The sequence below is a fragment of the Hemiscyllium ocellatum genome, chromosome 14, assembly GCF_020745735.1.
Source record: "Hemiscyllium ocellatum isolate sHemOce1 chromosome 14, sHemOce1.pat.X.cur, whole genome shotgun sequence".
Classification (NCBI taxonomy): Eukaryota; Metazoa; Chordata; class Chondrichthyes; order Orectolobiformes; family Hemiscylliidae; genus Hemiscyllium; species Hemiscyllium ocellatum.
In genome coordinates this window covers 18,576,078-18,602,725 of record NC_083414.1, presented here as the reverse complement: position 1 = coordinate 18,602,725, position 26,648 = coordinate 18,576,078, and the positions used below count along the sequence as shown (strand labels likewise).

The window sequence follows — 26,648 nt, the reverse complement described above, 5'->3', positions numbered from 1 at the left end:
TAAATCAAGAACAGAATTGCCAACATACTGAAATGTTTTGATGTTTTAACATTTCAGTAAAAACCTTACTAAATTGCATTTCTATGTTTATCTCTTCCTTTAGCTTCAACTGATTAGAATATTCCATACACGTTTATATTTTGCAATTTTTAAATAACATTTCTACAATCAGGTTCTCAAGTTAAAAGTCTACTAGTCAATTCATGTGATAATAAATCTGGTACTTAATCTTTGATGCACAGACAGATTCTTTGCTCTTGAGATGGGTGTTAGTTGATTAACATGTTGCTTTGTGAAGAAGAATTGGGTTCTATTTTAAGCTGTCACCTACATTAATTGATTTTTTTTTGAATGTGAGAAATTGTAACCATTTTGATTGACCGTCTGATTCAACTGCCTGGCTAACATTTAAAATGTTAACAAGTCACCCTGAGGATGCAGTGCTTATTGCAGACCATTCATTTTCACAGATGAGACACAAGGGGTTTGTCAGAGAAGAACAGCAATAATGATATTTTGTTTTAATATGTAGACTTCTGCAGTCCTATTACTATGAATTGCTACTAGGTATATTTCTGCAAGTCAGAAGAAATAGATTTTTTTTGATAACCAGTTAAAATTGGGTCAACAGTTTGACTGGCAGCCATTTTCAGGACCTAAAACTGGTGTTTAGGACAGTACCCACATAATGATAATATATATATTTTTACAGGTGTTTGTAAATGTCCTAATTTCATTTGATTTATTGATAACTGCCCCGGTTTCTCTTGGCTCTTTGTACATGCTGTTATTCACAAAGTCTGTCACTGCTCGGCTCTGGCCAAAAATGTAAATTAAGGAAAATAGTAGTGATTGACCAGAATAGCAACATTTTCCCGAAATTAGTTCTTCAATCTGAAAGTAATAAATTGTCCATTGATATGTGAGATTTCAGCCCTTAGATGCTGAATGAACAGCAATATTCCTGGGAATTTCTTGTTTGACCAGGAAGTGTTCTGTTCTCATGATATATTCCTCAATTGTTTTGAGCCTGGGCATTCTTGACATCTCAACTCCACATTAGATTTTTTTGTCACAAATGTGTTTTCATTTTATAGTTTCGTTTTTAATTTTTCTGCAGCTCTTCGGAAGTACTGCATTGATTGGATTCACATTTTTCAATTTAAAAATGATTTGGTACAAGTTTTTCTTGACCCTTGTACTGTGCTGCAGTCTATTTCTATAATACTTTAAAATAAGTTACTTTTTCCCAATTCTTCTGAATTGTTGACAGGAAAACCGGTTGTGGGTATCCTGTTAGCTGGTCACCTCCTTCCCTTTTGATTTCAAGCTTCTTAAGTGAATGGTTAAATGCTGATACTTTCAGCAAACCTGATATTTGGCATGCGATCAGAAGACCAAATAACACCTTGTAGAGTATGTAGTCTGGTTTGAAAGGTATCATGTTTGTGCCCGAGGCTAGCAATTCCTCAGATTACCTTGTTTGCGCAGGAGTTAGTTTTAGCAACTGAGGTTTACTGGACAGTTGCATACTATGTTATTTGAAAGTTTCATTTATCTGAAGTCTGACTTCTGTTGGAAAATTAAGTTAAATCCAGATGAAGCATCAAGAATTCTTGTTCTTTTAAGTCCTGGTAGCATATATTAAACGCATGTGTTCATAGTTACTTTTAATATAAAACACTTCTTTTTCCCAATGGATTAATAGTGGCTGCTAGTTAAATCGAAAGGAATTTGATTTTCAGTATGCAGCACTCAATATTTTCCTACATGTTAGCTATGCTTTTATCAGCTGTTAATTTCCCTGTGAGTATTTCAGACATATATTAAAGCATAGTTGTGGCCATAGTGTTTAGTTTATTGCAGAAATTATTTTAAAATGGTGTTTTTGTTCTTCTAGGAATTCAGTAGAGCACAAAAATTGTGTAACATGATAAGTAGGATGAGACAGTTATTCCAGTCTGAAAAAAATTACAAACAGCTGTGATAAAATTAAAAGTGCAGATTGATCAGAGAGGCATTTCCTGCTAGAAACTATCACATTTCCTGTGATAGTTAGAGCATTATGTCCTTTGTGCGTTCAGACTAGTGATCTCCACTCTTGTATTTATCTCATGGTTCCTGCTGTTCATAAAGTCAAGCTTGGGTTTGGGAATAGATCAGGTTGAGAATTGGATTGAGAATGCAAATGATTATGTTGTGCGATGAAATGTTTTGTAAAGCATTCAATAGCCTCATTATAGAACTAGGAACAAAATTTAATCGACTGTGTTCCTTAATGGCAAGAAAAAAATCAGAGAAAGTGATAGTGTCTTTAAAATTAACAATTAAAGTTCTCTTTCTCTGTTGTCCCTAACACTGATACAAAAAATTCCCATTGTGTCATCCTATTGCATATTAAATAATCCATTGCAGCAGATATACAATGATTATTTTAATAGATGAATTATGAATGAAACATTGAAACCCCTTGTGCCTGATTCTGTGAAAGGACATGCATTAAAACTGCTATTATACTAACACAATGAAGGTGACTAGCAAAGCAACAAATTACATGCCTACTGAATAAGGAATGTACTAAGGCAAATGTTATGTGATGCTTTTTATCATTGCAGCAGTTATAGTGGTAAGATATTGTAGATGTAGAGCTTTTCAGAGTATACCTGGACTTCATGGTGAAGGAAGCCAAAACAAGTAATCTGAGCCTGATGATGGGAGTGGTTGACTGAATTTTTTTACAATACTGCTTCTGTTAGACTCCAGCTATCTAAATTGAAGACTTGCAATTTATTCCAACATAGAGGCAGTACTGCAACTTACCCACAACATCTGTATCATTGGGTTTATTTTAATCTCAAAGGTTCTGAATTCTTTCTCAATGCTTAATCCATTTACGAATATGTTGAAATGAAGTTTCCTTAGTTAAAGCCTTCATTTTTCAGTGAAATTTGACAAGTAAGTGTGATTAAAGGAGGCAAGTGAAAATAATTTTATGTTTAAAATGCTTGAGAAATTTTTTTTTACATTTTTTTGGATTTAAGGCCAGTTTACCCTTTCACAAATTTTTCCATGGCCAGTCAGTAAATCATTAATGATTTTGACAGAAGAGATGATCTTCCTTTTTATAAGAAAATAAGGCAGCAAAAGGTCACTATCTAAACTCACTCTTTTGTGAAGTGTGCAATGAAAAATCTTCCTGATTCCTTCCAACAATACTCCCTCCCCCAACTCACTCCACCACTTTTGGAACATAATGGTAGTTTATTATTTGCTCACTACTGTACAGTACCCTGCTGAATCACTTGGCTATTGTTCCTTTATTGCCAAATAGAAAATTTATAACATCTGCCATCCTACATTGATTTCCTTTTATAAAAGTTTTTCATTTTGGTTGACTATAATTGGATGCACTTGCAGTTAAGGAATAAGGTTGCACTTAATCTGTCGTTATCAGATTTATTTCTTTAGGTTAGTGTCATATATTGGATATCTGAGGGGAAAAAAAACTGTGACAGTCCTCTTATTTTTCCCTTATTGTACAAATAATTTGGATGCGAGCATAAGAGGTACAGTTAGTAAGTTTGCAGATGACACCAAAATTGGAGGTGTAGTGGACAGCGAAGAGGGTTACCTCAGATTACAACAGGAGCTGGACCAGATGGGCCAATGGGCTGAGAAGTGGCAGATGGAGTTTAATTCAGATCAATGCAAGGTGCTGCATTTTGGGAAAGCAAACCTTAGCAGGACTTATACACTTAATGGTAAGGTCCTAAGGAGTGTTGCTGAACAAAGAGACCTTGGAGTGCAGGTTCATAGTTCCTTGAAAGTGGAGTCGCAGGTAGATAGGATAGTGAAGAAGGCGTTTGGTATGCTTTCCTTTATTGGTCAGAGTATTGAGTACAGGAGTTGGGAAGTCATATTGTGGCTGTACAGGACATTGGTTGGGCCACTGTTGGAATATTGTGTGCAATTCTGGTCTCCTTCCTATCGCAAAGATGTTGTGAAACTTGGAAGGGTTCAGAAAAGATTTACAAGAATGTTACCATGGTTGGAGGATTTGAGCTATAGGGAGAGGCTGAACAGGCTGGGGCTGTTTTCCCTGAAGCATTGGAGGCTGAGGGGTGACCTTATAGAGGTTTACAGAATTATGAGGGGCATTGATAGGCTAAATAGGCAAAGTCTTTTCCCTGGGGTCGGGGAGCCCAGAACTAGAGGGCATATGTTTAGGGTGAGAGGGGAAAGATATAAAAGATACCTAAGGGGCAACTTTTTCACGCAGAGGGTGGCATGTGTATGGAATGAGCTGCCAGAGGAAGTGGTGGAGACTGGTACAATTGGAACATTTAAAAGGCATTTGGATGGGTATATGAAGGGTTTGGATGATATGGGCTGGGTGATGGCAGATGGGACTAGATTTGGTTGGGATATCTGGTCTGCATGGATGGGTTGGACCGAAGGGTCTGTTTCCATGCTGTACATCTCTATGACTGGCGATAATGCTGGTGCTCCAGAGGTAGAGTCATAGAGAGATATACAGCACGGAAACAGACCCTTTGGTCCAACTTGTCCATGCCGACCAGATATCCCAACCTAATCTAGTCCCATTTGCCAGGACTTGGCCCGTGTCCCTGTAAATCCTTCCTATTCATATACCCATCTAGATGTCTTTTAAATGCTGCCATTGTACCATCCTCCACCACTTCCTCTGGCAGCTCCTTCCAAATACGCACCACCCTCTGTGTTAAAAGGTTGCCCCTTAAGGCCCTTTTATATCTTTCCCCTCTCACCCTAAACCTATGCCCTCTAGTTCCCCTCTGTTTCTATTTTGTTTTGATGTTAAACTTTGGAAGTGTTTTAAAAAAGACTTTCCTCCAGCTCCATTTAGTTTTCAAGAATAACTGTGGAGACCTAAGAAATGAAGTCCCAAAATAAAACATCCATTTTTCCACTTGCTGTTTTGACTTCATTCCATTTGCCAACTCACCTGAGAATTTGTTCAATTCCAGTAGAAGGAATTTCTTCAGGAAAAATGATTCTTCTGTTCAGTTTAGTATCTGTGTATGCACGTTTGAGCAAGTATTAAATAGATGTCAACTAAAGAATAATTTATTCAACAGGCACATTTTAATGAGATCCACATGGAGAGGAGATTAGGTGGGGGATGAAAGTACCTACTCTTTAAGAAGCTAAAACTATGTTTCATACAACATACTCTTTCCTTGTAGAAGTTGAATAAAGATGTTCTGGAGGAATTTGGTAGTAGAATCCCTTTGAACTACATTTGCCTATTTTCAAATTCAATATTTAAATGACCTGAACCTTCTGAGGATTGGGCTGTCATCACTGCATTGTGAACGTAACAACAGAGAAAAGTTCCAAATGAAAATGTGCTCACAACTGTTAGTGGATTATATACACAGGATAAAAATTTAGAATTGATTGAATGTGTTTCTTTATGATCCACTAATTAGAAATATGCTAAAACTATGGTGCTGATGTTTAAACAGAAGCAGAGTTCAGTCAACTGCCTTGTGTGAAACAAATGTTCCTTTTCAAACCCCTCATCAGGCTCAAATATTGTAGTTGTTACTAATAAATTCCTGCTTCTGTCATTTCAGCCGCCTCTGAGAGCGGATAATGACCAGTCCAGGACTGGCTTCTCAGATCTCTCCCTTCATCCTGACCTGGACACCACGCTCCGGGTTACAGCGGTCACTGATGGGCCGTTGACAGACTGTGCTGCTCAGCCTCCTCCTTCTGGATTAACATTTCCCAGTGAAACTGAAATTGGGTCGACACCGAGGAATGGTGATGGTCCCTCAGTCCTGAAAAATTCAGAACAAGCATTCAGGACAGAGTTTAATTTAATATATGCCTGTTCACCGTTGAATTCCAATCTCCGAGACCTCACTCCAACACACAGGCTAGAGGGACCATACAGAGGACTGGAGAACAGAGCTAATTACATCAGTGATAGGAAGTCTTCACAGCCCGAGCGAGGGTTTGGAGAAACTGTGTATATGAGTCCATCCGGGGATTCTTGCTTTAACAGGCAAAGCCAAGGACTTTTATCTGAGACATTGCAAGGAGCTATGTCCCCTCAAGCAGACCGGCAGCCCCTGTATTTTGAAGGAAATGCACAGATGCAGCATAACCCACCTCAGAAGAAAAAGGCAAGTATTCAAAATCATTGTATCTGTTGATTATTTGCTAAAATACCATGGATTGCAGCTCACATTTCACTTTAGGGGTGGTATTTTTGTATTCTTCACAGCAGCTATTTCAAGATTGGATTTGAGAGGCTGTAATGCATCTAAGGGTTAAAAAGTGCAAATTGAAAAGTATTGTGCAGATGTAAAAACCTTTTTTAGAAGCCCAAAGATTGTGAGAAAGACTGAACAAAAGAGGCACAAGTGAATTAAAGTTAGAAATGTTGGTCCAAACATTTTTCTTTTGCTTCTGTAGCCATGATATCCCTTCTATTTTACTGAAATGTGTGAAAAATCATACCTTGGCAAGCTGTATCAAAACTCCAACTTTGGTTATAATGTTGTCACAAAAGGGAGGAACATTTATTTTATATGGAAAAAATAAGAGAGTAATCATCAAACTACATTTTGATAAACATTTTAGAGAGAAGCTAACTGATGTGGGGCAGAGTGATTCCTTGTACAGTGGCAGATGCTTAAAAATACATAAAAGATTTGCAATGCTACCATTCTTTCAGTAAAGCTAAAATATTTTGTGAGCCACAAGATATTTGCTGTCATACATCACAGCAAGTGGAGACATTACTAAGCACGCCAGTGTTGCACTCATCATCAAGAAATGAACATGTTCTTAGCTCACTGGACAAATCTGGGATATAGCAGCTTGACGTGTATGAGACAAATCCTCTTATTCTCGAGTCTTAAAATTTGATTGTGGGGTAGGAAACAAAATGTGTAACCCAGTAGTTTATTGCATTGTAAATGCTAAATGATTTTAATCCTTCTTCAATAATAGTTTGATTTCCAGAAATGATACTGCAAATATGCTAACTGCCAACTAAAGGCATCTACTAACATGATTTGAATGAATAAACATTTGTCAACATTTGAATAAGCATTCACATTGGATTCAAGTGTCTCAAAGTAATTTTATCCGACCTAAGTCATTTCTCCTGTTTCACTACCACCTCCTTTCACCTTTCCAGTCTCTCCGCGTGCAAATTGTGGGAAGGCCAGACAGCCTAATAATCATGATGTCTGGAGCATAGAACATACAACATAGAAAAGTACAACACAGAACAGGCCCTTTGGCCCACAATGTTGTGCCGAGGTTTAATCCTAGTGTAAAATTTAATAACTTAACCTACGCACCCCTCAACTCACTGCTGTCCATGTGCCTGTCCAGCAGTCGCTTAAATGACTCTGCTTCCACCACCACAGCTGGCAACGCATTCCATGCATTCACAACTCTCTGCGTAAAGAACCTACCTCTGACGTCTCCTCTATACCTTTCCCATAATATCTTAAAAATATGACCCCCACGCACCCGTCAATCCTGCTCTGGGGAAGAGTCTCTGACTATTGACTCTATCTATTCCACTCATTACCTTGTACACCTCGATCAGGTCTCCTCTCTTCCTCCTTCTCTCCAGAGAGAAAAGTCTGAGCTTTTTCGACCTTTCTTCATAAGACAAGCCCTCCAGTCCAGACAACATCTTAGGTAGCATCTTAAAAGAAGTGGCTAATAAGATATTTGACATATTGTTTTAATGGTCCAAAACTCTCTTGATTCAAACAAGGTTCCATTAGATTGGAAAAATAGCAAATGTCTCCTTTTATTCAAAAAGGCAGAGAGATGGAAAGCAGGGAACCCAAATTCAGTCAGCTTAACATCTATCATAGGGAAGGTTTTAACAGCTATTATTAAACACTATAAAGCTGGAAGACTTGAGAAGTTTCAAGGTAAAGAAGCAGAGTCAGTGTTGTTTTATAAAAGGGAAAACATAAATTCCAATAAATTGGCTATGTACGTTCAGTGGTGGTGGAAGGACAGGGTATGCCATGTGATGTAAGAATAAACAATAATTCATGGTAATAAGTCAGTGGGTTATCCTGAAATAAGAATATATACTTTTACAAGTATAAAACATAATTAAAAATGATGCTGTCACAAATGTTGTGCACTTTTCCAAGAATGAAGAATTTTCTTTGTATTTTACAGCATTTGAGTACTTAATTTGAGAAAGGAGCTATTACTGGTAATTGCTGTGATCTTAAAAACATGATGAAGTCTGTACAGTCATCTATTCATTTAACAGGAACTACTTGCCATTCCAGTGGCTGAAAGACTATCCTGAATGCGTCCTGTAAAGCAGGAGAGAGGAATGTGGAATGCTTCTTGAACTGAACCCTTCCCTGGCCACACGAAATGAATATGTTGTTGGTGCTGATTTTGGCTCTTTCGTGGAGAGGAAATTGTCAGGCTTCATAAAATTTAGAACTCCTTTTTGACCAAACAGCCCAAATAGTGCTTTGAATCACCCATTGGAAATAACCCAAATTCTACTTCAAAACATCTCATAAGTAAGGCTGTATTTATATGCTTGCTTCTGCCAGGCTTGCCTGCTGGGCCTACTTCCAGCTAACAACAACAGAAATTGCTGGAAAAATGTAGCAGGTCTGGCTACATCTGTGAAGAGAAAGCAGAGTTAATGTTCAGTGTCCTGTGACCCTTCTTCAGAACAGATGGTGCTGGACCTGCTGAATGTTTCCAGCAATTTCTGTTTTTGCTCTGATTTCCAGCATCCACAATTCTCAGGTTTTTCTATTTCCAGCTAAACTTGGCCATCAGACAAGAAATACACATAGATTGGAAAAGGTAAAACAAAGAGCAGCAAATTATGCTTTAAACACTGAAAGAAGGCTAATTTGAACTTTGTGGTATGGCAGCAAGATACTGAGGAAGGGATGTGGGCAGAGTCATAGAACGTTTTTAACGTATGGTAAATATTTAATGATACAGATGTATGTTTACAGTGCATTTCAATGAGTAAATAGCACTCAAATATTTGAAAATTCATATTCAGATACAAGGGGAACTTGCTTGTTGTGGAAGCAGTAGGACTATTGGTTATCACCTTTGTGATAATTTCTCTGATTCCATGGTAGAAAGTAGAACATAGAACAATGCAGTACAGGAGCAAGCCCTTTGGCCCACTAAGTGCAAGTCTAAACTAATCCCATCTTCCTGCACATGGCCCATATCCCACCATTCCCTGCCGGTTCATGTGTCTGTCCAAATGCCTATTAAACTTTGTTATCATATCTGCTCCTGTGATCTCCAGAATTTCATTGTCATTAGTAGCACTGGCAATGGCAGCACATCTCAGGTACCTTGCACATCTCCTTTTTCCTCTCACTTTAAACCTGTAGGACAAGTCTTTCTTCATTTCCATGTTCACAGCATAAATATGACAATAATTACATGATAATTTGGACAATTCATGGATGAACTCTTAGTATTTTGTAAACAGTTGAACTGTAATTGTAAACAATGAAAATATGAGATTGGTTTTATATCACTCAGCATAAATGGAGTTTCTTTTGCATCCAAATACTGAATGGCTACAAGTGATCGTTTCTTAATTTAATACTTACTACCCACTGGGGAAATATTCACACAGACAATTTTCCACAAATTTTGGTCATATTTAAAAAATTTGATAAGCTTTTTTTAAAAATCACAAGTGTGAAACCTTTTATCATCATCTATTAAGATGCAACTATGTTGAATTATGTTCTTTCATTTATAAGTAACTCTAAATGAACACTTTCTCTAGACTTAAACTAATACAAAAACAGAAAAAAATATATAATGATAGAGAAAATAGTAGACACCTAGTTCAACGGGCAACAAAGGCATTAAATATCAGCATATGTTCACTGTTTCTTGTGCTAATTTTCCAATTTCATAGCATTCACTATACAAGATAAAGCAAGAACATTGTTGATATTAACTACTTAAAAAGTCTTTTTTTAGAAAAATGGACCTGGTAAGCTACTGTATTCTTCCAAGTAAGTAAAAGAAGCATAAATATTGAAGTTCAAAATTTAGTTGTACACGTTTAAGGGGATGTTGCAATATTAGAGAGAGGAGCGTTAATGAAGTAATCTTTTATTGCCCAGGCTTTTTGATGTTTTTGTAGCCATTGGCTACTGGCCATTGCCAGTGCTACTAATGACATTGTATTGGCTAATGTACACAGGTGGTCTGACATGACAGCCATTGAGCTTTTTTTTTTACATTTCTGCAGGGACAGTATTTGACAATCTAGATTGAAATCAGTAATTTTAACCTTGTTAAAACCTTGTTAAAAAGTTGGAACCTGCTTAAATTGGTTTAGCTTAGGCTGGAGGAAATCATACTTTTAAAGATGCTGTGGCTTTTGTGGTAAGCACAAGAAAAATGGATTTATGTTACAATGGCATCTTCTAGCTTGTCATAGAATTGTATCAAATTGTTTCAGGTTTGAAATATTGGAGTGCAGAAACTGTTATGCTGGCAAGTGGGGCAAGATCTTGAAAACAGATGTACAGCCAACTAATCTGTTACTGTTGGTAGTGTTTGAAAGAGGAATGTTGGGGAAGATACCTCTGAATAGTGCCATTTGAATCTTCAACGTACCTTTAGCATCAGCATGAACAGCTGGAACCTTGATTTAAAAGTTCACCTAATGAATATCATCTCCAGCAATGCTCCAGTATGTTGGCACTGCATTGAACTGTTAGCTTTGATTATTCCTAGAATGGGGCTTGAAATTCTCAGTACCACTACATAGCCTTCTGATTGAAAAATGAGTTCTCCTGCTTCAGCCATGATGATAAAACTTGGGACTTAGAATAATGATCCTGATGCTTTACTGGTATTAGGAAAAAGTTAAAAATGGATGCAACACCAGGTTATAGTCCAACAGGTTTGTTTGGAAACCCAACCTTTTGGAGTGCTGCTCCTTTATCAAGTAGTTAGCTGCCTGACAAAAAGAAGCAGTGCTGCAAAAGCCTGTACTTCCAAATAAACCTGTTGGACTATAACCTGATGTTTTGTGATTTTTAACTTTGTCCACCCAAGTCCAACACAGGCACCTCCACATCATGGTATTAGAAAGGAATTATTTCCCAGATAGTTAAGATGTTACTCCACAGGTGGTTGAGATGTACTTTGCTGTCCAAATAAACCAATTTCCCCTGCCTGAAGATATTTTATATAATTTTCTGTGGGAGTAGAGGAAAAGATTCTTCGGTCTCATTTTGTTTTTCTTTTCAAGGTATCGTTGCTGGAATATCGAAAACGACAGCAGGAGGCAAGGGAAAGTAAATCAGACAGCCTAAGTTCAGACCCTTCCAAGACGTCCAGCACTGTAGGCACACCAACAAGACGAAGTAGTGATGGTTCTTCTGCACAAACTGCAGCCAACAGTGACTCCAGTGCTGTGTCTCGGTCATCACGTAGATCGTCATCACCTCCAAGTGGTTTTTCATCACCTGTGCACCCCTCAATGCCTCAGATAGAAGAGGTCAGCCCAACAGATTCTGGTAGTGGCAAGAATGCAGCAGCCAGCAGCAAAAACCGGGACAACATGAGCACAAGGTGGTGAGTACATTTGTTAACTGATGCGAGTGTTATTGCCTTGGTAGTGCAGTGTAGATTACCCAGAATGAGAATTGGGCTATGAAAGGTGCAAGGTAAAATTGCATAAACTCGGGTTGTATTAGCTGGCATTTAGAAAATTCAGGGTTTGTTAGACTGAAGTTTTGAGAATATTAAGGGAACAAGTAGAATAGGTAGAAAAACTAATCTATTTGAGGAATAAGATGACACAGGGTCATTCATTAAGATTAAAGCCAGATGTTTCAGAAACTAAATTAGAAAGTATCTTTCCAACATGGCAGAACTTTGGAATTGCAATTGATGCTAAATTAATTAATTTTAAATTTGGGATTGGTAGATTTTTGGTAACTAAAAGTATTTGTGGATATAAGTCAAAAGAAAGCATGGAATTGAATTGTAGATCAATCATGATTTTGTTGAATGGATTGGAGGGGCTTATTCTTTGTTTGTATGCTTTTAAAATAAGTTTGATATAATGTTAAATAGATGTAGTGTAAAAATGAGCCAGTAATGTAATTGCTTTAGTCAATGTTTTCAATGCAAATGCTGTCAGTAGCATAGCTGGGAATTTGTTCTCCGTGTCCCTCAGCAATGGGTGTCCATGTATGTGCTTTAAGAGATTGTTGACTCCTTATCCTACAGTAATTTTCTTCCACTCCTGAGGTACTGTAACTTCTTTTTATTTATACCTGTACATTATGGATTATGAGATATGCTCTCTAGTGTCTTATCTATGAACTCTCTGTTCACATACTTCATTCAAGTCTGATGCCTTCTTTCAATGTGGCCTGCAGCTGTTAGAGTAACATCATTGGTTATGTCATCATTACTTGCACACTTAACTCATCACCCATTAGTCATTTCATTTGTGGAATATCATGCTTCATAGTCATGAACTGTACAGTTCATCTCTAACGAGGTTGATTTGATTAAGTAGATTAGCATTGTCAATTCAGTGAAGGTGTGGAATCAATGTATTCTTTTCTTCCTATGCTCTGAGTCACCCCTTCCAAGGATGCGAGGATAATCACTAGAACATGCATAAATACTTCTGGCAGAGGAAAGGGATCATGTTAACAGATTTTCAAGCAGCTTTCAGGAAAATAAAGGTTATCTGGAAAAAAAAACCAAATTTGAATGGAGTTTTTTATGTTTCAGGATGGTTCCTACCTCAGTAGAGCGATTGCGAGAGAACCCGGGCATGTTGGAACGTGTTCTGAGGAGAGTGGAAATTGGAAGTATGAAGCGATCTGGAGACGATAGAAGTACATTGGATCGTGTTCTACGGAGGATAGAGACTGGTACAGTGGACTCTTGCAGGGAGAAAGATGCAGGTGTGAAATTACTAATGATTCAACTTCATGTTCTGAAATTCCAATATTTACTTTGCTTTGATGTTGAAACTTATTCTACTCCAGCGTTCAAACGCATAGGACTACACTTTTTAATTGTGTATTTGAGTATTTTATAGAATCATAAAATCCTCATAGTATGAAAGCAAGCCATTTGGTCCATCGAGTCCACATCGACCTTCCGAAGAGCATCCCACCCAGCTCCTAAGCCTGTCCCTGTAGATCTGCATTTACTATGGCTAATCCAACTAGCCTGCACATCCCTAGACACTGGGCAATTTTGCACAGTCAATCCATTTAACCTGCACATCTTTAGACTGTGGGGGGAAACCGGAGCACCAGAAGGAAACCCATGCCAACTTGGGGAGAGTATGCAAACTCCACATCAACAGTTGCCTGAGGGTGGAAACGAACCCAGGTTCCTGGTGCTGTGAGGCAGCAGTGCTAATCTCTGAGCCACTGTGTTGCTCCGAAGTCACTGCTAAGTTATAGGTTTTTTTCCTTCAAAAACCTCATACAAATAATCTTAGTATTATCCTTGACATTCATACACTCATCCATATGTATGTACATATGATCATATGAATTAGGGTAGATGTAGGCCATTTGGCTATTCAAACCATTCAGTATGGTCTCTACCGCAGTAACTTTGACTTCCTTGCCTAATAAGAATCTATATTCTATACCTTAAAATTATTCAGTGACTCTGCTCCCTGAGGCAGAGTTCCAAAGTAGCAAATCTTTTGAAAGGAAATAAATTCCCCTTATTTCTGTCCTACAGGGCAACCCTAATTTTAAAATTGTGCCTCCTTGTTCTGGACTTATCCATAAGAACAAACAACCTTTCCATGGCCATTTCGTTAACACACTCACTCTACTAAACTCCAATGGAAACAAGTGTGGCCTATTGATCTTTCTTTAGAAGACAACCCACTCATTCTAGGTATCAAGTATCTAGTATCATCCTCTGAACTGCCTCCAATGCATTTACAGCACTCCGAAATAAGGAAACCAAAATTGCACATAATGTTTGAGATATGATCTCACCATTGTCCTGTGTAACAGAAGCACAACACTTTCTCTTTTATGTTCAATTTCTTGTAATAAGCGCTAGCATTTTGATTAGCTTTACATTAGCTTTAGCTTTCTAATTACATGTATACTATACCAAGTGACTCATGGACAAGAACACCTAGATCTTTCTGCACCACAGATTTCTGCAGTTAAGTAATACTCTGCTCTTTTTATTCTTTCTGTCAAAGTGAAGTACACTTTGCGACGTTATACTCCATCTGCTCGACCTTTGCCCATCTAGTTAACCTTTGCATCTCAACACTTTGTATACTTGTTACATCATCTTCATAACATAATTTTTTACATATCTTTGTGCTATCTGAAAAATTAGCCTCTCTGCGATGAAGCCCCTTATCTAAATCATTGATATAAATTGAAAAAAATGTGGATTCAGCACAGACCACCGCAGAACCCTGTTTGCCACGTGGTGTCAGTCTGAAGAAGGCCCATTTATGCATGTTGTGTTTTCTGCCTGCCAGCCAGCCAGTCTTCTGTTACCCACATGCCATGAACACCCACTTTGCACAGTAACCTTTTATGTGGAATCTTGTCAAGTGTCTTCAAGAATTCCAAGGACGATATATCAGTGGGCTGCCCTTTATCCACAATGCATGGTATTCTTAATAGGTTTTGTTTTACAGGCCAATATTTAGTTTCTGAAACGTGAGGGATATTATGAGCTGAAGTTATGCAATTTGGCTGAGATAGATCGATTCTTGTGCACTTTGACTGAGTTAGAGAACTTATTGATCGGTAGGGAAATCCAAGATGACGGGAAAAGGCTAGAAAAGTGGGTGTGAGGAATCAGCCATAATCTTATTGAATGGCAGAGCAGGCTTGAAATGCCAAATCGCTTACTTTGGATCTTATTTCTTATGGTCATATGTATGAGTCTGAAGGTGATGTCCCTCATGCCCCTATCCATAATGACAGTAGAAACCAGTATTACCATAGTGCCCAAAGAACTGCACAAGAAAGCATGGACTGAGAATACCATAAAATGCACGAGCAGAATTAGGTAATTTGGCTCATCAAGTTTGCTGTGCCATTAAAACACTGTTGATTTACTTCTCAACTCTGTTCTTCTGCCTTCTCCCTGTAACCTTTGATCCCCTTATCAAGAACCTATCTATATCTTGTCTTAAATGCACTCGATGATTTGGCTCCGCAGCTTTGTATAGCAATGAGTTCTATCTCTGATTGAAGAAATTCCTCCTCATCTAAGTTCTAATGGGTCATCCTTTCATTCAGGGGCTGTGTCCATAGGTCCTAATTTTTACTACTTGTGGAAATACCCTTCCCATGTCCCCTCTATCCTGGTCTCTTAGTATTCTGTACATTTCAGTGAGATTCACCCCCCTTCATCCTTCTAAACTCCCAAGTGCTGACCTTGAGCCTCAACATTAGAGTGTGGGCGCATTTTGGAAGTAGCGATTGTGATATGACTAGGTTCAACATTGGTGGGTCCTTCACAGAATGAATTAGAAGTTGGCTAAAAGATAGGAAACAGAGGATAGATATAACTGGCCATTTCTCAGATTGGAGACAAGTTGTAAATGATATTTGAGGTCAGTGTTGGGATCTTTTATTTTTCTGATATCTAAAAGATTTGGAGATAGGTGTGGAGGTAAAAATCTCTACATTTGATGAGATAGCACAGCCAGTGAATGAGGGTAGTAGATGTTGTACATTTGGACTCTCAGAAAGCATTTGATACAGAGCTACGTGGCAGGTTGGTTAGCAAAGTAGAAATATTTGGGATTGATGGTTCCTTCACAACATGGATTAGAAGTTGACTATAAGATAGGACATTGATGAGACCTCTTCTGGGGTACTGTGTCAAGTTCTGGTTGCCCAATTATAGGAAGGATATTATCAAGCTGTAAAGGGATCAAAAGAAATTCACCAGGATTTGCCAGGTATGGAAGGTTTGAGTTATAAAGAAAGGCTGAGACTTCCTTGACTGGAACATAGGAGGTTGAGAGGTGAACTGATAGCAGTTTATAAAATAATGAAAGGTATATAGATAGAGTTAATGGTAGTTGTCCTTTCCCTAGGATGGGAGATTTCAAGAGGAGGGCACGTATTTAAAGTGAGAAGAGAGTGATTTAAAAAAAAAGAGGCAAATGTTTTGCACAGAGGGCGGTTCGCATGTGGAATGAACTTCCTGAGGAAATGGTGGATGTGGGTACAATTACAACGTTTAAAAGACATTTGGACAGATACATGAAAGAGAAAGGTTTGGAGGCCAGCCTGTACTTCCTTAAATATGGAGCCCAAAACTGCTCTCAATAGTCCAATTGTGGGCTGACCAGAGCCTCGTACAGTCTCAGCAGTACATTCCCACTCTTGCATTCTAGCCACCTCGAAATTAATGCTAACATTGAATTTGCCTTCGTAACCTCCAAATGAACCTGCATGTAAACCTTAAGAGAATCCTGAACTGGGACTGCCAAGTCCCTTTGTGCTTCAGATTTCCAAAACCTTTCCCCAGTTAGAAAATAGTCTATGCCTTTTCTTCCTGTCAAAGTGCATAAACCCACGCTTTCCCTTTTGGAATACATTTAGCTATGGTAGAAATTAGATATTAACCTGCATATTTTCTGTTGAAAAAAACAGCAGAATTGTAGTCCCTTTCTTTTCACAGTAAATGTTACATTTCTGGTATTATTGCCTTTTCAGATTCCACAAATGGTGATGGACAGGAGACACATGGCCCAGCACGCACCAAGATTTCTCCAATTCATAGTCCCCAGAGATATGGTCACAGTCCTTCCAGGTATAATCATCAGGTAAATAAGTCTTTCAATACTCAGCCAATTCTTTTAAATTGTTTCATTGAAACAGAGGTTGTCAGAGCAGAAAGAGGCTTTTCAGTCTATTTTGTCTGTGCTGATCCATTGTTAATCCCACTGTTCTGTTCCTTTCCGATGTTCCTCAATCCTCTGCTTCAAATACTTAGATTATCTTCAGGTTGGTGTCTAAAAATGCTGCTATTGTCCTGATTAAACTTCCATCATTACGATTTTCCTATTCTTGTGATATTGTGTGTCTCAAGTTCCCTGTTTCCCAGTATTGATCAAGATTACAGTCTGCTGAACCTAACTATAAAATGGTTAATCACCTTATACAGATGCAGGGGAGCCTTCTTATTTCTGTACAATTTCAGTAGTTTGGGGCTTCCCACATGTGTAACTTGTATCTCCCTCTGCTGACCTTGCAATGACTCACTATTTCTCTTTGTACTTGACTCTTTGCTAAATACAGTTGGCAGACTATGATTCAAAAATGTTTCTTAATTATTGCTGTAGAGTCTGCTAGCTGTTCTCCAAGCATATGTTCTCTGCAGCAGACTCACTTTCCTGAAGCTTGCGTATGTGTTCCCTTAGACATGCTGAGGCCTGGTTTTCTTGGCCCTTGGTGATGGTATTCATTGCTGACCCAAAGAAAGCTGCCCACAATGCCCCATTGAATCTTGTAACATTAATTTCCCTCTTTCTGACATTATTCTTGCATTCTCACTAAATCAGCAACAGTGATGGCATCAAATAAGATAGGCTATACTCAGCGACCCTGGAAATAAAAGATACTGAAATTATTGGGCTTTTTTTTTGTTCATGTGTTATTGGTGCCACTAGCTTGGCCAACATTTGTTACCCATCTCTAATTGCCCAGAGACCATGTACAAATGGCAGATTTCCTTACCTTAAGGAGTGAACCAGTTTTTCCACACCCAGCAATGGCTATGTGATTACCATTAGGCTAGATCCTTCTTTCCGATTTGTTTTTAATTGAATTGAAATGTCACCATTAGCTAAAATGGTATTTAAACCCATGTTCCCAGATCATTAGCCTGGTGCTCTGGATTACTAGTCCGGTGACAGTGCCATTACATCACCACCTCCTGGGATTACAGTAAAAGTTAAAGAATAAATTTCAATCAAGTTTTAGAACAATGGCAAAAAAAAATTAATTGAGAAATTTGACATTCGTAAGCAAGCTAGTTTTTCAAGGGCAGTGGCACCTTTCATCAGCATTTATGAGCTTTGTCCACTCGTTAAAAACCCAGGTACACTTTTACCATCAAAATGTAGTTCTTCAAAGCTTGTTTCAAATCGTATAAAAGGACGAATTATTGTCAATTCAGTGAAATCTACTTCATTGCTTTGGGGAAGAGAGTGGCTTCAGTCACTTTGAGGATGAGTAGGAGCTTTGACAGCAGCTTTGAATTTTAGCTACACTTGATGTACAAACACCAGACGTTTTGCCATGGTTACTGCCACAAAGTACAACCCTGAGGATCTATGATAATCCATGTAATTTACTCCACGCTGATCATCATGATTTTTTTATTACAGTTACTACCCTCGTTATTTAGCTAATTAAGACTTTGGTAGCATTTGCTGAAACTCCCATTTTCAAATCTTTCTTGCAAGAGTCGAAGTTTGCTTACTCAATTAAATGTGTGTTTCAGTTGGCCTTAAAGTCTCGACCAAATGTTTCTTTCGTACCAGTTTTAGATAGCACCCTCCCTTAAAGATCATGCTTATCTTTTAGCAAAGTTTAACTTTCTAACTTTGCCTTCTTCAAGTTTTTCCTGAGTCCACAAATTGGAATGTAAGTTATTACATGATTTAGTCTCATTCACAATCGATGAGAACAAGGGGAGACTGTATGTCTCATTAAGCTTACTCGGCCAATTAGTACAATCATAGCTGATCTTAGACTTCAACTCCCATTCACTCCCCATATCCCTTGATTTTCTGAGAATCTAAAGATCTGTCTTTCTCAAGCCTTGAATATGTTCAACAGTAGAGGCAAGGAGTATGCAAGGAATAAGCCTGTTCCACCATTGAGGATGTTGCTGACTGGTCTGGTTGTAGTCTCAGCCTCATTTTTTCATCTGCATCTCATAAACTTGAGTTTGTCTATCAAAAGTCTATCTCGGTCTTGAATAAATTTCAAGGCCTAGCCTCCATTACCTTCTGGGAAGAAAATTCTCAAATTGCTTCCTGAGAGAAAGAAAATTCTTTTCATCTCTGTCTTGAAACCTCTTATTCATAAACAGTCCTCCACTACCCCCCCACCCCAATCTTGAATGTTTCTGTAAGATCCTTTCTCACTTTTCTGAACTCCAATATAAGCCTAACTTGCTCAATCCTTCTTCATAAGATAAGCCTACTTATCTTATGAACCTTCTCCAAAATGTCCCTAGCCAATTATATCTATTACAAATAGAAGACCAAAACTGTACAGGATACCCCAGACATGGTCTCACAAAATCCTGTACAGCTGCAGCAGATCACATCTACTTTGTGTTCCATTCCTCTTGCAATAAACAAGAGTTACATTTTCTTTCTTAATCACTTGCTGTACTTGTGTGCTAACTTCATGTGATTCATAACCAGATTCCCTTGCACCACTGAGTGCTGCAGTCTTTCTCCTTTTAAATGGTATGCTGCTTTTCTATACCTTTGGAGAAGTTTACATTTGCCCATGCCATACTCCCATCTTTTTTTTCCCCACTCACGTAATCTGTCAACATCCCTTTGCAGGTCTCCCTCAACAACTTACTTCCCTACCGTCAGAAAATTTAGCTGCCATGCATTGTTAATCCATCCAGATCAGTGTTGTACATAGTAAATTGTTGGGGAATCTGCACTGATCCCTGTTGCATCCACTATTTATAGTTTGTCAAATTGAAAAAGACTAGTTTATCCATCCTCTCTGCTACCTGATAACTAATCAATCCTTTAGCCATGCTAATATGTTATTCCATGTATCATGCAGCAATCTTTGTTAAATGCCTTTTGGACGTCCAAGTCCACCACATCTGTGAATGTTACTTTGTCAATAAAACTCCAATAGATTAGTTAAAATACAATTTTCCTTTCACAAAGACATCTTAATTCTGCCTCACAATTTTCTAAGTTTCCTGCTATGACCACCTTAATAATGGATTCTATAATTTTCTGCTTTCTGCTTCCTCTTCTTTGAATAAAGATATCACATTTTCTGTTTTCCAGTCCACTAGGACCCTTCCAGGATCTCAGTTATTTTGAAAGCTTATAATTATTGAATTTGCTATCTGCCACTACTATTATTATGACATGATGATACAAGTCATTCAGTCCTGAAAACGTGTTGTCCTTTTGGTCTAATAGTGTTCTTAGCACCTTTTCACCAGTGATGTTGATATATGAAATACTGAGGATTTTGCACAAAATGTTGGGGATTGTCTTTTACACAAAATCACTAACATTGGACAGATATGACAATATATTAGTTACAACTTAAGAACTCATCTGTTACTTATCTCTCTGGTAAAAGGTAAAGTTGCCATTGTCTTACCAGATTATAGAGCTGTTCTCTTGTTAGAACTATTTGCTGTGGTTTACCCTGAGGGTCTCCATACCTTAGGCGAGGGGAAAGGTTGAACTGGAGAGTCCTTGTATTAACCTCAGCCAGTGCGGGAATTGAACCCACACTTTTGGCATCACTGCATTATGAACTGATGCACCCCACCCCTCTATACTGATTAAAGCCCTTACCCATTTAGAAGAGTGAGTCCTTAGAATTCACCACCAGTCACCCACCCGCTCACTTAACTACTACCTGGAGGCTGAAAGGAATTAAAAAACAGCAGTCTTTCTCCCTGTGCATCAATTCCCATCTGTGCCAACTTTCTATGTTACCATTGTCACCTCTCTGTGCTCGCGACATTCTTGAGGCACAGATCAGTGATTTGCATTCAGTCGTTACTCCATTTGTTCTCTCTGTGCCCAATGGTTCCAGCCTTTGGATTCTTGCTAGCATGAGCAACCTGTGTACTGTTCTGATTATCTATTGTTCTAATAACCCACCTTGTTCTACTGCAGCAAGTATTTTGAATTGAAAAATTAGACAATAGACGCAGGAGTAGGCCATTCGTTATGATCATGGCTGATCATCCTCAACCAGTATCCTGTTCCTGCCTTATCCCCATAACTCTTGATTCCACTATCCTTAAGAGCTCTATCCAACTCTTTCTTGAAAGTATCCACAGACTTCGCCTCCATAGCCTTCTGGGGCAGAGCATTCCATACACCCACCACTCTCTTGGTGAAGAAGTTTCTCCTTAATTCTGTTCTAAGTGGCCTACCCCTTATTTTTAAACTGTGTCCTCTGGTTCGGGACTCACTCATCAACGGAAACATGCTTCCTGCCTCCAGAGTGTCCAATCCTTTAATAATCTTATATGTCTCAATCAGATCCTCTCTCAGCCTTCTAAACTCAAGGGTATACAAGCCCAGTCGCTCCAATCTTTCAGCGTAAGATAGTCCCGCCATTCCGGGAATTGATCTCGTGAATTTATGCTGCACTCCCTCAATAGCACTCCCTCGTGGGCAGCAAGGTGGCACAGTGGTTAGCACTGATGCCTCACAGCGCCAGAGACCCAGGTTCAATTCCCGCCTCAGGCGACTGACTGTGTGGAGTTTGCACATTCTTCCCGTGTCTGCGTGGGTTTCCTCCGAGTGCTCCGGTTTCCTCCCACAATCACAAAGATGTGCAGGTTAGGTGAATTGGCCATGCTAAATTGCCCATAGTGTTAGGTGAAGGGGTAAGTGTAGGGGTATGGGTGTGTTGCACTTCAGCGGGTCGGTGTGGACTTGTTGGGCCGAAGGGCCTGTTTCCACACTGTAGGTAATCTAATCTAATCTAGCCAGAATGTCTTTTTTCAAATTTGGAGACCAAAACTGCGCACAATATTCCAGGTGCTGTCTTACCAGGGCCCTGTACAGCGGCAGAAGGACCTCTTTGCTTCTGTACTCAATTTCTCTTGTTATGAAGGCCAGCATGCTATTAGCTTTCTTCACTGCCTGCTGTACCTGCATTGACTGATGTACAAGAACACTGCCCCTTTACCTGACTTGACTCCATTTAGGTAGTAATCTGCCTTCCTGTTCTTGCCACCAAAGTGGATAACCACGCATTTTTCCACATTAAATTGCATCTGCCATGCATCCGTCCACTCAGCTAGCCTGTCCAGGTCACTCTGTATTCTCTAACATCCTCCTCACATTTCAGTCTGCCACCCAGCTTTCGTGTCATCAGCAAATTTGCTAATATTACTTTTAATACCTTCATCTATATCACTAATGTACATTGTAAAAAGCTGCAGTCCCAGCACACCACTGGTTACCACCTGCCATTCCGAAAGGGAGTTGTTTATCACTACTTTTTGTTTCCTGTCAGCCAACCAATTTTCAGTCCTTGTCAGTATTTTGCCCCTAATACTATGTGCCCTGAGTTTGCTCACTAACCTCCTATGTGGGACTTTATCAAAGACTTTCTGAAAGTCCAGGTATACTACATCCACTGGATCTCCCTTGTCCATCTTCAGAGTTACATCCTCAAAAAATTCCAGAAGATTAGTCAAGCCTGATTTCCCCTTCATAAATCCATGCTGACTCTGACCTATTCTGTTACTGCTATCCAGATGTGTCATAATTTCGTCCTTTATAATTGACTCCAGCATTTTTCCCACCACTGAAGTCAGACTAACTGGTCAATAATTCTCTGTTTTCTCTCACCCTCCTTTCTTAAAAAATGGGACAATATTAGCCACCCTCCAATCCGCAGGAACTGATCCTGAACCTATAGAACATTGGAAAATGATCGCCAATGCATCCATGATTGCTAGAGCCACCTCCTTCAGTACCTTGGGATGCAGACCATCAGGTCCCAGGGACTTATCAGCCTTCAGACCTAACAGTCTCTCCAACACCATTTCTTGCCTAATATAAATTCCCTTCAGCTCAGGTCCTTCAGCCACAATTACATCTGGGAGATTGCTCATGTCTTCCCCTGTGAAGACAGATCTAAAGTACCAATTCAACTCTTTCTGCCATTTCTTTGTTCCCTTAATAAATTCACCCATTTCTGTCTTCAAGGGCCCAATTTTAATCTTAACCATTTTTTTTCTTTTCATATACCTAAAAAAGCCTTTACTATCCTCCTTTATATTTTTGGCCAGTTTACCTTCGTACCTTATTTTTTCTTTGCGTATTTCCTTTTTAGTTATCCTCTGTTGTTCTTTAAAGGTTCCCAGTCCTCCAATTTCCCACTCAACTTTGCTATATTATACTTTTTCCCTTTTGTCTTTATATGGTCCTTAACTTCCCTCGTCAGCCAAGGCCACCCCTGCCTCTCCTTAGGATCTTTTTTCCTTTTTGGAATGAACTGATCCTGCATCTTCTGCATTATACCCAGAAATACCTGCCATTGTTATTCCACTGCCATCCCTGCTAGGGTATTGAACCATTGAACTTTGGCCAGCTCCTCCCTCGTAGCTGGAGGAGAAAGTGAGGACTGCATTCCTGAAGAAGGGCTTATACCCAAAACGTCGATTCTCCTGTTACTTGGATGCTGCCTGACCTGCTGCGCTTTTCCAGCAACACATTTTCAGCTCCTCCCTCATAGCTCCATAGTTCCCCTTATTCAACTGGAATATTGTCACTTCCGATTCTACCCTCTCCCTTTCAAACTGCAGGTTAAAGCTTATTGTATTGTGGTCACTACCTCCTAATGGCACCTTTGCTTCGAGATCCCTGATCAAATCCGCTTCATTGCACAACACCAGATCCAGAATTGCTTTCTCCCTGATGGGCTCCAGCACAAGCTGTTTTAAGAATCCATCTCAGAGGCACTCCGCAAACTCCCTTTCTTGGGTTCCAGTACCATCCTGAATCTCCCAGTCTACCTGCATGTTGAAATCCCCCATAACAGCTGTAGTAATAGCTTTGCGACAGGCCAATTTCAGCTCCTTATTCAACTTACACACTACATCCAGGCTACTGTTTGGGGGCCTTGTAGATAACTCCCATTAGTGTCTTTCTACCCATAGAATTTCTCAGTTCTATCCACACTGACTCTACATCCCCTGATTCTAGGTCCCCCTGCGCAAGGGACTGAATATCATTCCTTACCAACAGGGCACCCCACTCCCTCAGCCGGTGAAAGGAAGCATCTGGTTAGTGTACATGGTAATGTATATTTGAAAAAATGTTTCATGTTCTCGCTTTTCTCAGAGCAATGACTTTCATTATTGTCAGCTGAGTTGGCTAAGCAATGTGAGAAAGAAGGGACAGTTCTGACACACTGTCTTGATTGGCTGCTAAGGGTGTCATCATGAAATTAATTGTGATGCTTCTACAAGTTGCTGAGGTGGCATCCAATGTAATGATGCATCTCATTTTATTGTTTTTTTGGTTTAATGTTTAAGATAGCTGTTCGAATGTGATCTATAAATAGATAATGTAGGATAAATCTAAGCAAAAGGTAGGGTCAGTTAATGTGACAATTCAAGTGAATGCACTTTGTGAATGTAAGTTTTTCAGTTACACATGGAATTTAATGTTGTTTCGTTTTGAAATTACATATTATACAATGAATGAATTTTGATCAGCTCCTACAGGCACAGTCTGAAGGACACCCTTCTGAACCCCATGTACATCCACAGCAAAATGTGTCCCCCTACAGAACGCATAGCTCCTCAAGTGTTTCCATGGCTCACACGCAAGGACTCATCTATAGATCTTCATCCCACACGTCAGGACAGAGTGGATCCCAGATTCAACTCGATTCCAATCTCATGACAACTCCTCTCTCAGCTCTCTACTCAAGCCCTGTTCATTCAGCATCTGTTGATACCTCTGTGGTCCAGTATGTAGGGAATTCTGGGTACTACAGTGGTCAGCAGCATTCTGGGAGTGTTTTGCAGACATTGAATAGCACTCAGCAAAAGACTAATTCTGGAAGTACTTCTTCTACAGCTGCTACCCCACTACAAAGCACCACAAAAACTATAACAACTGACTCCACTCTTACTTCAACCCTGAGCACCATAAACTCTACTATTTCACAGACTGCAAGGTTGTCACAATCTGGTTCATGGACCTTAAGCTCAGCAAATTCGGGGCAACCACTTCACTCTGGTGCAAAGATTACCACAGTGTCAAGTTCTCAGCACTACCGAAATACTGGAATAACCCAGTACCAACCTCCACCGGTCCAAGGTGCAAATGTAAGAACACAGTCGAGCACCTACTAAACTATTGCAGCCACGATCATGTTGGCGATGTTTACCTGGATGCATAACTCATCTATGTGTATCTGTATAGGCCACCAGCATATGTACCTTTTGTGGCATAAACAACTGTAAAGTATGGACCTCATGTTCTGGAGATTGTTGGGCCTAAACCAGCATTTACTAGAACCCCCTTCATACTGTACAAAAACAAAAGTAAGAGTTAAGAATTGTGTACCTATTGGTAAGGTACATTTTAAGCTTATAATTCAGATAAATATTGTTTAGGCTTTTTTTCCTCCAGTTTATTTTAAATAAACTAGTCATGTGCAGTAAAACTTTTTTTAATTAAAAAAAAAGAAAGCATTTGTAGCATCTGAAATTAAGGCACAAGGGAAGGGGTGATAGGATGGGGAGAGTTTCTGTAGACAACCATTCCATGTGCCAGCTTCTCACATGCATACTGTAATATCCTGGAGTAGAAGATTTTATTTATCTAATTTTATATATAACCATTCTAGGCTAGCTATTACCTTACCCAGACAGCGGAATTTAATCCACGGTGCTGCAGAATTTTTATTTTACACCTGATGCTGTGAGTTCCCTGGTGTTGAGGCGCGGAGTGGAAAAATTGTTGTATTTCAGTGACTGTTACAATCACAAGTTTTTTTAATTTGAAATCTTAAATTCAGGTGTGTGTTCAACTGAAGAGCGGGAGTGGTCTCAATTTTGAAAGATGTAACATGTGACAAATACAAGTTTAAACAAGTGATGCAGGTATTGCTGCATATTGTATAATGAGAGTTTAATACTGTTCTTTTATTCAGAACACTCTGTATATACCACAACTACTTGTTATCCTCAGAGGATTTAGTTGCCTGACTTTGCATTATGTACATTGATTTTTTTTGTGTATAATTTCTCTGCACCTTTTATTCTCTTTATTTTCTTTTCGTTCAACAACAGCTTTCGATCTCTCATTGGGCATCTCCGTGTGCAGTCTTTTTTTTCGATGTGCGATGTGCATGAGGCGAGTTTGTTCCTGAATGTAGCTGTTGACTGAGTTGCACATCATTTACAATCAAGGAGAAATTTTAAAAAATGAAAAATAAAACGGGAGCCTTGCTTTCTAAACATGTACAGTCAACCCCTCCTGTGGAGTGTACAAAAATAAAACAGTTCATTTCTGCACAATTCTCTCTCTATAGTTTTATGTATTTATATCTGCAGATGGTACTTTATTCCCTGAGAACAGAAGCTGTACATGTCGTCCTGTTCATGTAAATTATATACCTATCACTTTATTGCACTCTTGTGTCATTTTAACCTTTTCTTGGATTATTAGGTCTGTTGCATTCTCCACACTTGAAATATAGACTGCACGCATAATGCATGATGTACATCAGCTGCTTATCCAAAAGTATATCTTCAGTCAGCTTAAAAAGGAGAACTTTTAAAAAAAATACCAAGTACTTGTCCATAGATTGCCATATTTA

At 39.0% G+C, this 26,648-nt stretch overlaps 1 protein-coding gene across 11 annotated transcripts in view; it reads left to right on the top strand.

The window, feature by feature from the left end:
• setd5 (SET domain containing 5) overlaps positions 1–26,337 on the top strand; it is a 159,949-nt gene extending 133,612 nt beyond the window's left edge. For all 11 annotated transcript variants that reach the window (XM_060835435.1, XM_060835434.1, XM_060835433.1 and 8 more), the window contains 5 exons: positions 5,619–6,173; positions 11,315–11,640; positions 12,817–12,992; positions 16,767–16,876; positions 24,532–26,337. In XM_060835435.1, the coding sequence (XP_060691418.1) occupies positions 5,619–6,173; positions 11,315–11,640; positions 12,817–12,992; positions 16,767–16,876; positions 24,532–25,176 (1,812 nt within the window). In that variant the 3' untranslated portion in view covers positions 25,177–26,337. The remainder of the gene's footprint in view (positions 1–5,618; positions 6,174–11,314; positions 11,641–12,816; positions 12,993–16,766; positions 16,877–24,531) is intronic.
• Positions 26,338–26,648: the final 311 nt, after the last annotated feature.